Source organism: Phaenicophaeus curvirostris, chromosome 4 (genome assembly GCF_032191515.1).
Source record: "Phaenicophaeus curvirostris isolate KB17595 chromosome 4, BPBGC_Pcur_1.0, whole genome shotgun sequence".
Classification (NCBI taxonomy): Eukaryota; Metazoa; Chordata; class Aves; order Cuculiformes; family Cuculidae; genus Phaenicophaeus; species Phaenicophaeus curvirostris.
The window spans coordinates 65,293,639-65,306,025 of record NC_091395.1 but is presented as its reverse complement, the minus strand read 5'-3'; the positions used below and the strand labels follow the sequence as shown (position 1 = coordinate 65,306,025).

Below are 12,387 nucleotides of genomic sequence, written 5' to 3'. Positions count from 1 at the left end.
TTCTGAATGTTCAGCTTCTTTTAAAATGCCATGATTTCCTGGAAATATGCAGCAATCCTGCCACAGACATGCCTAATATAACTGTAAAGGAAGTATTATATTAAAAATTAGGCATTTGTTCTTTTTATTTTTAATCTACTTCTTACCTTTTTGGTTCATTTACCTTTCAGATTAGGTATAATGATGTCTGGTTTGCTTTTTCTGTTCCAGAGAATTCGAGAGTTAGAAGATAAAATAGAATTTCAAAAGAGACAACTCAAAGAAATTGAGGAAAAGGTAAATAAATGCCTTGACAATGCCAATGTATTTTTTTTCCCATACTAATTTATTTTTCTCTGTTCCATTGATGTTGATAGTATGTAACCTAATATCATGGAATCTATTTTAGCACAAGGTAAAATTTGAGTGTAAGTTATTGTTGCATGGAATGAATCTCTGTCTCTAATCTGCTCAAAATAATTTCCTATGTGCGTGTCCTGTGTAGTACAGAAAGAAACCAAGGGAGCTGGAAAGGTGCTAGACTTGAAGGGGAAGGAATTGCTGTAGTTTAGATGAAGAAACAAAGATTTCTTTCTTTTTTGACAGAAGTGGTTAGCTCAGCTCTGTTCTTTGGATAACATTGCTTTGCAAAACTTGCAAGTATCGAAAATTAAAACAAAGTAAATGAGGTGCACGTGACAAACACTGCAAACAAAAAATATGTCTTGGTATAAGACAGATATAAGTTTCAAATTAATATGTTGGATCTGATTTTTTTTCCTCTTCTGAAGAAACTGTGATTGAGGTTTAAGACAGCAAATATTTTTGGGTCACTGTGGTCCCAAGCAAGAGATAGCACGAGGTTCCTGGAGTATGGGCTCAAGCGTTATGCAGATCTGTGGAATTTAGGCTGTTCTGCAGGGCATGGGCTGCCAATGGGGCTTTCTCTAAGCCCTAGCAAAGTGTCATATCTATGTTCCTTTTGCTAAACCAGTGCCTAGATCCTGAGATGAGTCACATCATCTCAGGTTTATTTTCTCTGGTACTTATGGGTACCTAATCCTACATAACCCTGCTGCTGGGCTAAATGGAGTTTTCAATCTTTCTTTTTTTTTCTTTCGGGATCAGAATATATTAAAGAGGAAAAGGAAGGCTTTTGGAGGACTCTGCATGGGAGTTGGAGGAGGTCAGTGGGGTTTGCAGAATGGAGACAGGCCTTGGAGAGCAGCATGCTGGATGTGAGAAGGTTTCTTCCTCACCCTTCACTACTCTGACTGCCCCTTTATCTCCTCTCAGGATGTGGTAGTCCTCCCTGTGTCACCCTCTAGGGGTACTGCACTTCTAGCAGCTACTCCAATTCATTCAGCAGCTTCCTTGGCCCCTCCTGCTCCCACAACAGTTGCCTCTTCTTTGCAGTACCTAATCCTGCAGTTTCTGAACTGTGATATTCAACTGGATTTGTGGAATAGCCAGAAGAGCTGTGAAGAGCCTGACTTGCTGCCGCTGTTGCTAGTTGCCTCTCTACATCATCCCCACTACTCCTTGTCCAGGGATAGTCTGTCTGCATCCATCAGGGAGGCAGTGGTCCCTGTTTCCAGTAGTAGAGATGCACAGGCACTATCCACCCCTTTAGGTGCTTTTGCCCTCTTCTGCACTAGACCAGTTCTATACCTAAAGCTGTTCCTGCCTAACAGGCAGTGATGTCTAAGATGCTTCAGTTCTCTCCTCAAAGTAGAGAAACCTTCTCTACACATTAGTTATTGCAAATAATAGGTTTTTGCACCTATTCTTAAACATTAGAATCTCTAGAAGTTGCCATTGACGAAATGTAAGCCTTTAGTGCATTGCCATTGCCATTTATAGAGTAGGTATTGGATTAGACAGAAGGCTAATCTTGAAAATGGAAATTAGCCATTTCTGTGCTGGTTCATAAGTGCAATGGGTGGGGAAAAGTATTGGAAAAGAAACAGCTTAATCACAAGCTTAGCAGAAAGCTGATAATGAGTTAAAATGATTAACATTCTCTTTGCCTCAACATTACATTAGCAGGAGACCGCATAAAAGCCTCAGCGTTTTCTGTTATTCTTCAACTCCTGGATGGGTGGAGGGCTTCCTTCTATCTGTGTTTTATTTGATTTTGTTTTTCCTTGGGATTAAATCCTATTCTGAATTTGACTGCCTGAAGGACAAGTGTGTGTCAGAGAATCAATGAATGATATACTTCTGTTTAATTGCCGATGATAGCACAATAATTTCATCAATTCTTATGCTTCTGAAGGAAAGGCAGTATTTATAGCTAAGCCTCATTGCTGGTTGTAGCTAAAGGGCAATGCACCACTTACAGTCACTTACAATGTCATGAGCATGGCTTGTTATTTTCTGCTAGGAATGTATTCAATATTTACGTTTTATGTAAAGTTCTGTCAAATAAGAGCACAGAGATGACAGTATTTTTGCCCTGTAGATTCTTCAACAAACTGTCCTGCTTCTGAAAGCTATACAAAAGAATTATATAAAGTATCAATTTTATGTTACAAGCTGATACATGAGGAACAAGTGCTGTTTAAATGTCATGCTTTTGTCATAAATGATTTTAAGTTGCGTATAGTCTGTGCCCTTGGCTTAGTGAGTCTTGGTTCAGCAACACTTTCAGGTGTGTAATTATAAGTACATGCTTAACCAAGTCACAAAGCCAAGCCTAATATTTCTGAAGTTACATAAACCACAAATGTTGCCATTTGCAAAGCTGCCCTCAAATTTAGAATTTTGTACCCACGAACCCCTTTTTGAGTAAGATAGGTATACACTACTTCTCTTTCAGATAAACTCAGTTAATATTGCTGTAAGACTAACTGCTGTAATGCCATTGGATTTCATGTTACATATCTTACATCTTTTTTCTTTTCTTTTTTCCTCGTTTTCTTTTGATCTTATGTTATAGTTTTTGTTCCTTTTTTTGTTTTTTTCACTAGCATTCATTCTGTGGCCTTGATGACACAACTGAGACAAGACGTGTGGTTGGTATTATTTATATTTCTTTCTACTCAATATTCAACTCTTAGGTTTTGCCGTGTTTTGAGAATTGTCTTTCTGAGACCCTGAAACTATGGGGGAAGGTTTACTGGTTTTGCTTGTGTAGAGAGGAAGAGTCATCTGTAGAATTTGACTTGGATGCCTTTAGTTGCCTTCCTAGACTTCTGCAGAAAGTCATTGCATTTTCAACGAGAAATGATTTTGCGTTCTAAGATACTGACTGCCTTAAATGCAGTAGGTCCTTTTCAATTCTGCAGAGCAGGTATGTTTTGTCTAAAAGTTCAGGTATTGCTGTAGGATCCTACCTTCTGTTATACTGGATGGAGAGGTGGTGAACACCAATTTCAGTTTTGTTTTCTAAAAAGCCCTGTAAGCACTACCAACCATACAAAACGGGGATTCATTTTACTTCCTCAAGATCCTTGAAGCCATGAAATAACTTGAGAATTAATAACCTAATTTTCCTTTTATGGGGTGATGTGAAGATTGCAGTATGACTGACCCTCCACGTGCCCATGCAACATGGAAAGGGCGAGGAGAAGAAACCTCCATGTCTCTTTCTTGAGACACCACCACCATTGCCACTATCCTTTCCACACTGCCTTGATCCTTTCAGAGTAAATTTCTTCAGGTATAGCAGGAGCTGTAGTGACAGTGCTCACCTGTTATGCAGGGCAAGAGGGAAACAAAATTTAGAAAGTGAGTCTTAGCCCTCTTCCCTGGAGCGATGCAAGTGGCACGCTGCCTTTCAGTAAAGATGGTAACTCAACAACCTAGCTCTTAGAAGATTAAGCTATGGTTTAAAACTATTGAATATTTACACAGGCTTTTTATTACTGTCATTGTTTTTTGGTTGGTTGGTAGGGCTTTTTTTAACTGAAAATACACAGTGTTTTTACTTTTGCAATTTTTCCAAGTTTTTTCTTTTTTGGAATCTGGTGTGAATTATGTTCATGAGATCTTCTTATAGCTGGAGGTGCAACTAATCAATCCCTTTGAAACTGCTGTCAAGTAGTGCATGATGAAGCAGCATGATGAAAATAGTCACCCAAACCCCTATTATACTTACATTATATTAAGACAGTATTAAACAGTATTTTCTTTTGCCCAGATCACTATTGCTTTTGAAAAATAAGACCTTATCATCTCTTTGGGGGTTTCTTTAGCTCCTAGTAAACTCAGCTATCATCTTTCCATTCATGCTTTTCGGAACTAGCTCTGGTCTTTCTTCACTGGCGTTGCTGCTTATGTTTTATATTTTGCAATAACATGACTGCAGATCCAGATGGGTGGAATGTAATCAAAGGGTTTTAGTGATTTGTTACAAGTGCGGTAGCTTTCTTTTCATTGCTAGATGTGTGCCAGAAATTAGTTGAAGTTGAGTAATATTTTCCTTTTGAAATTTCCTTTATTTTGTTGAAAATCGAGCTTGTAGAGATGTCTTTAAGGAAAGGGGTAGTCTTGCGATATGCTATTCACATTACCACAGTTTGAGCTAAATTTTTCTATTCTGTGGAGATCAGAAAGGATGGATGCTATTTTGGTTAATATAAATTTGAAAAGGTAGCGTTAAAGGGAGGTGACCAAATTATTGCCTTTGGGGTTTTATCCAGCTTTTTTAGTCAAGTCCTTGTTAGAGATGCCAACATCTGGGTAAAAGTGTTTAAAACCAAACGTTGTGAAAGTATGATGGCCAAGTTTACGGATGCTTCATAAACATTCTATAAGCTTAGTCATATCACCAGCATTTTTTGATTTCCTTTTAAAATACTTCGAAATACTGTTACTTCAAAAAATTTTTAGATTTTCAAGTCTTACACCTTATATACAAGCTTCTAGCTATGCACGTCATATTGCTGTGCTAGTGTGGAGGGCAATTTCCTTTAACCCATCTTGCCAGAGGTGAATCTATCTCTGAGTAATGTAACATAGCAAAGCCTATTTTATGAGACTTAACTGTAATTGGCCTCTTGAATGTTGTTAATTATTTCAAGGCAAACTGGGTGGTTTACTGACAGTAATTTTGGTTTTTGTTATTTTGAAGTTAATAAACTTTAGAGAGAGATTGTGGCGTCTGTGAATTTAGAGATGGATGCCAACATTTATTTCTAAATGAATGTTATCTATCTAAAGCTCAGAAGGCTTTTCATTTTTTTGTTGTTGTTTTTGTTTTGTATACAGGCTATTAAAAGAACCTATGGAGTGAATAGCTGAGTCCACATGCAAAAATATGGAAAATTTATATTAAGCAGCTTTAAATTGGTGCATTTTTTTCATAAATTTGTTTGCATAGTACTTGAAACTGCAAAATATTTGAATTTTAAATTAGAGATTTTTTTAAAGGTATAGCTTCAAACTGAAATGATTTGATAATCAAATAAGGACCAGCACATCATAAACACTGAAAAAAATCTAAAGAGCATTTACACTCTCACACCAATCAAACACTGGAAAAAATACAAGTGCAATTACTGGCTGCTATGTGAACTGTTATCTACCAAATGGCTTTCTTACAGTACTGAGATTTTCGTCTCCATACTGCATGCTTTCAACAAACGTGGTTTGCATTTCACCCAGAAACACAGAATCTCCTTTTTAAAGGCTATATAAAAAAGTTAAGTGTTTGACAATAAGTTCTCTATAATAAATAGCTGACAGGAAAAAAAAACTGTTCAAAGTTGGAAAACAAATAGAGATTTACAACCCTACATTGGTAAAATTAATTTTAAATTCATAAGTTGGAAATCCACAGATGGAGAAGAGATGGGTTTGGAGAAAGGCAAGATGGTAGACTGAACTAAGAAAACTTCGGAGTGTGTAAAAGAGCTGCATGTGAGAAATGAATTTGTCACTGTCTCTTGAAAATTAAGGCAATAACTTTTAGAGATAACACTGGGAGAATGGAAGACCTTGAGATGGCCTGAGAGGTCAGGAAAGAAAATGCATGATGCACTATGCTCAGTTATCTCTTCAAAAAGAAAGAAGGTCTTGAAGAAAAGTGTATGTAGATGAGTGTGACAAGCATAGAAATAGTTGGAAGTAAATACTTGGAAATCGCGGCATCTTCCCAGGTGAAACAGAAGAATGTTGACATTAGCTACCAGGAAGCAAAAATGGCACAACCTCAACTACCAGAGACAGATAAACAGTGTCAAGGATACTGACCATCTGAACTACAAGAAAAGTTTCGAGTGAAGCGTAGATTGAGAAAATAAAAGTTGAAAAGAATTGTTTAAGATAATTAGAAAATTCAAAAATGTTAGGCTTTTCTTTCAAAGAGGGAAAAATGCATTTTTGTTTCAGAGGTGGAAAGGCAATATGAACAAACAGATAATTTTAATTATTTCTGGAATGTTAAGGCAAGCTGAAAGTATTCAGAGCACAATATCTGAAGATAACTTTCTTCTCCCTCACTTTTTCTTGAATATCATCTTTGTGTCAAAAGGGCTACATAGAAAGCTGCAGAGAGGCAAGTCATCTCCCATGGACACACTGAACTCCAACATGAATGTAGAACTGATTAAGATGGTTATGATAATACATCAGATAAAGTGGAATTTATGATTAAAAAAAAATAACGTAAAGCAGAAAATAATCAAGGCAGCACAAAAAAATCTGATCAGATTTGTCATAGCAACTGAACATGTTACTATCGAAGGTGCAGGAATCGACCTCAAAAGAAGCCAGTTTTTTCAGGTACTTTTTAGGCTCTGAAGTAAGACCAGAAATGTATTTTTCACAAAGAAACACCAGGCAAGATCATTTACCTGCTGAAGGAACAGAGATACTCCACAAGATTAATTCAGTCTGCTGTAGCAAACTGTGGCTCATATTTGATATACTCGTCTGAATAGCCCTGTTTACTAGTACAAAGCACAATTTAATTTGGAAACAAGGATCATGAAGAAGTCTGGAAGCTTGATCCCCAGAAGAATGTGTTGCTGACAATGTGTTGTTCAAAAAGAACAAACATTTAGAGAATGTGTTTTCAAACAGAGGTTTTTCATGTTTAGTTAAAGCTTTTAGTGGTATGGTGGCAGACTGTAGAAAATGAGGTCTTCCTGAAAAAGGAAGAGTTTTGGCATTACTGGACCGTAACTGGAGATAAACAGAGCTTGAGATAACCAAAACAGGTGCTGACGAAGGAACAGAAATTGCAAAGTCTGATTCATGTGGCAAAGAAACACTCTTTCTTCTCACATACATAGTTTTGCTCATCACTGCTTTGGAAATAGCACAAACATGGGATGATCAGAGCATATGGCTGCAACAGTACGTGCACTGCAGAGACAGGAGATGGTCTTGTTACAAAGCAGAAAAGGTATGAGCAGTTTAATTTTCTTACTTTTTTAATGTGTCTTGTCATAATTTGAATGTCACAATTTTCTCAAAGAAACTGGCTTATCTGGGTGACATTTTGCATGAAATTCATGATGTTTTTATTCTGTGCTGAGCTAGCAGGTTTTGTACTTTTGGAAAACTGAGTATATCATTCAAGTCTTACTATGCATAGGAGTGCATAGTGCCTAGAAGTTTTAGCAGAAATATGTGAGCAGAAATCAATGTAATGATTTTGAGTGTCAGCTTATTTCCTGCCTGGTCCATCCTCACTGCTTTTATATTTTGGCTACTTTCTGCAAAATATACAGCTAAGAATTTTATTTTTTTACAATATATGAGTTGGATATTAGGCTAGGGCACATTTGAAAATTACATTAATTTGGCCTCCACTGTAAATTGTTAATGATCAGGGTGACAATGTACACTGTTATTATATATTCCTTTTGCAGTGGCATCCAGGGATGCCTGTTGTCAGGGAGCAGGATGTCTCCTCACTTTACAAATAATAAATACAGAGAAAATTTAAATTCTCAAGGAGCTCAAAATTGAAGATAATGTTTGATTTGGGAAATTGTATGGGCCAGGGGGAAGCCATGGTTGTATATACAGGTCTTAGGAATCAATGGTGTCTAAGAAGGGACTGGGATTGGTAGATCTTGAGTGGTTTGAATTTTGTTGTCTGTATGGATTTATACTTCATTTATCTTGCCACATTTGTAGCTTTTAAGTTTCCTGGCTTCTTGAAGGACTAAGAAGCAACTGAATCTTTGCAATTCTATGTCCTTGTGTGGCTGACATAAGGCCAGTGAGTGATGCAGTGGGCCAAAATATAATTTTATATAAATCACCATATATTCGAATAGCGTGTGTCAAAACATGGGGCATTATAAGAAGGACTGTTTGTTTATTCTTTTTGCAGTGATTTTTATGCTATTTTCTGCTTTTCAGTGTCAAAAAATAAGTTTTACTTTTGTCTTACTCTTTGCTGTGTAGGTTCAGCATTCTAAAAAAGAAAAAAAAGTAATTACATTATTTCCCAGTGAACAGGTTCAAGCTCAGTGGTTGAATTCCAATTACAGATCTAATTCCAAATCAATGCAAATGAAGCAAAAGTGAAGGCATTTCACAGATGCCAGTTATGGGACTGTACTTAAGAGAGTTTCTGTATATTAAGTTGGACTTCATGCTGAAGGACTTTTAGAGCTATTGCTAAAAGAAGCAAAGGAAAAGAACCAAACATAGCTTGCCATCCCAAGACCAGGCTTAAAAAAATTCATTTTAGTCATAGTTTCATAACCTGTTAGAGATGAAGCAGACTTTTAAGCAAAATACTGAATGCAGAATTCCAAAATACCAGTTAAATATACTGAATGTTTCTCTGGAATAGTCATATATTATCTTTTCAATAGAAAATATTTTTTCAATCTTATGTCTTGAAAAAAAATAAATATCATACATTTATCCAAAATTAGTTTCATTTTTTTGTGATAAACATACTCAGTTTTATGAACTGCTCTATTTAGTAGATAATTATCCTCCGTTCAGAACTTTGATGCCTAATTCCTTCATGAATTAGACTAATTCAATCTTTTCTGGGGATTTCAAGTTGTGAACTGCAGCTCCTTTCATATATGCTGTATTACTTTGGGGCTAGTGAAATGAGACTTTGTCATAAATAATAAATATGCTCAGAATTGCTAAGGACTGTTCATTTGATCATCGGAGGCTTATTCTCTTATTGCAGGCTTAGACTGCAGTACATTTAGGATCCAAGAATTCGGTGTTTTTTTCATCATGGATCCTTCATCTGGGAGAGAAAGAGAGTTTTGTTACTGTATTAAAATACCCAGTAATGAAGGATTTGATAGCCTGAATTTAAAGGTTAGAATTGATACTTCCTGGATTTTCCAGGAATTAGAAGATGCAAGCAGATCTGATGGACAAGTAAACAGTGCTGGAGAAGAGAATTTGAACCTCAAAATAAAAGAACTGGAAAAGTCGGAGCAAAAAGTGAACGATATTCTAGAGTTGGATTCTGTCCTAAGAAACAGGTAAATAAAAGGGCTTTTTGAACTCAGAATTAATGTCATGTGGCAAAGGAATGCTTCCCTCTGCCCCATGTACTGGCTGTCAAATGATACTTGCAAAACTAACAAAGAGAAATATTTCTGTGTTTTTAGGGTGCCTGATAAGATCCACATGTAAGTGTTTTGTGCAGTTGTCAGAATAGAAATCTAATATTCAGTTTTGGGGTTTTATTTAAGTTGGATTCATAGCATGGTCTAAAATATTGTAAGTTAATATTTAATTTAATATTTAATATATAATCTAATTTAAATCAAATAACCACACAGCATTTCAGGATATTTAATTCTAAAAAAAAAAAAAATTCATTCAAGATTTTGCTTATAAAATATACCCCTTTCCTTTAAACCTAGAGTTAGTTTAGAATTTTGAGTTGCAAAAGTAGTTCCTTGTTTTGGATGTTAACGTTAATCATTACAGTAGCTAAAGGTGCCATTAAGCATAAATTATGTAGTTGACTAGAATAAAAAGATCAAGTTTTTAATGGCTAGCAACTGCACTGTTCTAACCCGAGCCAAACAATTAAAAGGGTAGGAAATACAAATGGAGTTCAAAAGAATTGTTCATATAATTTCTCAATCGCTTTGGTTCATCAAGGATTTTGGCCAGAAATGCTTTAATAATAAGCTTTTTGTCAAAATAATAATAATCATTTTTGAAACAGAAGGTTTTCTAGGAATAGGCTTGTTTTAGCAAAGATTTCAGGGAGGGGAAGATGGGAAGAGCTTTAATTAAAACCAAAACAAAGGAAGTATGAGAGAACAGTTCAAAGGGAGGAAATTACCTGCTGAAACCTGCTTGGGATATAGGAAGCCTATTTTCAGGGATCTTCAGTAGCCACTAGAAAGAAAATGGATCCCATGCCTAAATTTCTTGTGGCTGAAGCACATACATATGAGATGAGGAACAATGCGGAAGGCAGAACTACTGGAAAAAAATCCAAAGAAGCATAGTCGGGTTTGGGCTGATGTCGCCCCCTTTCCTTTGATGCCAGTATCAGACTTCTTAATGAAGTTACTTCAGAAATAGGCATGTATGTGAGATTTTTGAATGCAGGTAGATTCTTTTGCTGAGATGGAGCTAGCAATTTGGTAGGTAGGAGCTGTAGGACATAGCTGGGAGCTAGAAATGAACAGGAGAGACAAGTGGAAGACGGTTGAAGGTTGAATGAAGAAATTCAAGGAAGAAGATATGACACAGCACAGTCCTGAGAGGTGCAGGGGGTTATGTGTCCATCTCTAAGACGAAAGAAAAGGAGGTGTTAGTATCTGCCACAAGATATGAGAGGCTGTGAAATAAAATTCCTTAGCAAGAAGAGGATGTTTTAGAATTCAAAACTTCATAAAGCACTGAGAAAATTTTGACACATAAGCTGAAAAGTGAAGGATAACCTAAGGAAAACGTGAAGCTTGTTTTCATAAGATTATTCTGTATGTTCCTTCTGTGTATAGGAACCATATCACATCATTTCACGCTACCATTTTAATAGCAACAGATGCAGAAAGAGTATATTGTGTCAAAATACAGCTTTGTATACACAGCAGTTATGCATTAAAAGTTTCAGTACCCACTGTGAGATGTTACAAATAAGTTGTTTTGCCTTCCATCAGTAAAACACGTAGTTATCATAAGTCACCAGCAATCTTAATTTTGATGGGAAGCACTTATGATCATCATAAAATTTGAATTTGCTAACCATGAGCCTAGCAAAATCCTAAGATCAGAAACATGTAGAGACCAAAGAACTGCAGTTATCTTTATGGTAAGTTCTTATTTTGTATAGTGTACCAAGCATCAATAGACATTAGTCTTGCAAATACGCTTGCTTATGGTTTTCATATTAAGTCATCAAGAGACAAAATGAACATATACATTGCCTTTAACAGTTTTGAGAGTCTCTGGTATAATGTGCATATTCTATTGTTGGGAGGAAAAATGGAAAAATAAAGATAAGTTGATGCATTGCTCATAGCTGCTTATCCATCTGGAACTGTGCTGTGTGGTATTTAGCAAAGATCTTCATTCTCAATATCACAGGATGAAAGAGCTGGAGCTGTCACACAGAACAATTCTTGTGATGATTGATCAACTAAATGGGAAGCTGCACCGGGTTGAAAATGCAAATGCGCGTGTTAAAGGGAAACTGCAAGACATTCAGGAGGACCTGGTCAACTTGGTAAGGAGGATATTGTTTCAAATGACCTAGTTTAGCTTCTCTTTGTAGTAATAATTTATAAGTCATTCTCCTCTCCAGTGACCTGTCTGTTTTTAAGCAATAAATCATCTCGACCTTTCTCTTTTACAAAATGGAATTGGGAGGAATTGGAAGAACTTTTTGGTCTTTTTTGCCCCACCTTGTATTCCTCTAATGTTTTTGATAGCTCTGCCATTGTTCCTCTCACTGATCCTCTCACTTTATCTTTGTTCCTCTTACTTAATCTTTGGGATATATGTCTGCCACTCCCTTCTTTCTCCCCAGATCCCACCCAGCATAGTCCTTCTCCATAAGTCAGACTTCATCTTTCTGGACCAATAATAAAGGTGAGGCTTTTTTCATTCCCTGCCAGATGTGGTAAAACAGCATAACACAGCTATCAGAGCCTGTTTTCTATATAAAATGCAGTTGCTCTTATCATCATCTGACTCTTGAATTGCTCACATATTTCCAAGTTGGGCCCCACTTGCTTCGTAACCACTTTAAGCTTCCTGCTTAGCTTGTGTCCTCTTCCAACTTTCCCAGCTTGGTCTGGGTCTTGCCTTCTTTCCTGGGATGCACTGCCGTGCGGGTCACCACTCCGCAGTGTCCTGCCAGTGCAGGTCCTCCTCCTCAGAGTGCCCTTCACTGCAGATGACTGCTCCCTTATTGCCAGGAAAGTCCCACTGCCAGTTTCATGCTCTTGTGACTCCCTCCCCACCATGTCTAGAGTTAAATTGTCAGTTTTGGAGTTG

General features: G+C 36.8%; 2 protein-coding genes across 7 annotated transcripts in view; both read left to right on the top strand.

Moving 5' to 3' along the window:
* Positions 1–5,807, top strand: part of LOC138720277 (janus kinase and microtubule-interacting protein 3-like) — a 34,197-nt gene extending 28,390 nt beyond the window's left edge. Inside the window, exons 7-9 of the mRNA XM_069856357.1 lie at positions 211–276; positions 2,921–2,996; positions 5,194–5,807. Of these exons, the coding sequence (XP_069712458.1) occupies positions 211–276; positions 2,921–2,971 (117 nt within the window). The 3' untranslated portion in view covers positions 2,972–2,996; positions 5,194–5,807. The remainder of the gene's footprint in view (positions 1–210; positions 277–2,920; positions 2,997–5,193) is intronic.
* A 213-nt stretch (positions 5,808–6,020) lies between these two features.
* Positions 6,021–12,387, top strand: part of C4H4orf50 (chromosome 4 C4orf50 homolog) — an 84,674-nt gene continuing 78,307 nt past the window's right edge. For all 6 annotated transcript variants that reach the window (XM_069856320.1, XM_069856319.1, XM_069856318.1 and 3 more), the window contains exons 1-3: positions 6,021–7,333; positions 9,265–9,404; positions 11,476–11,614. In XM_069856320.1, coding sequence (XP_069712421.1) covers positions 11,477–11,614 — 138 coding nt within the window. In that variant the 5' untranslated portion in view covers positions 6,021–7,333; positions 9,265–9,404; position 11,476. The remainder of the gene's footprint in view (positions 7,334–9,264; positions 9,405–11,475; positions 11,615–12,387) is intronic.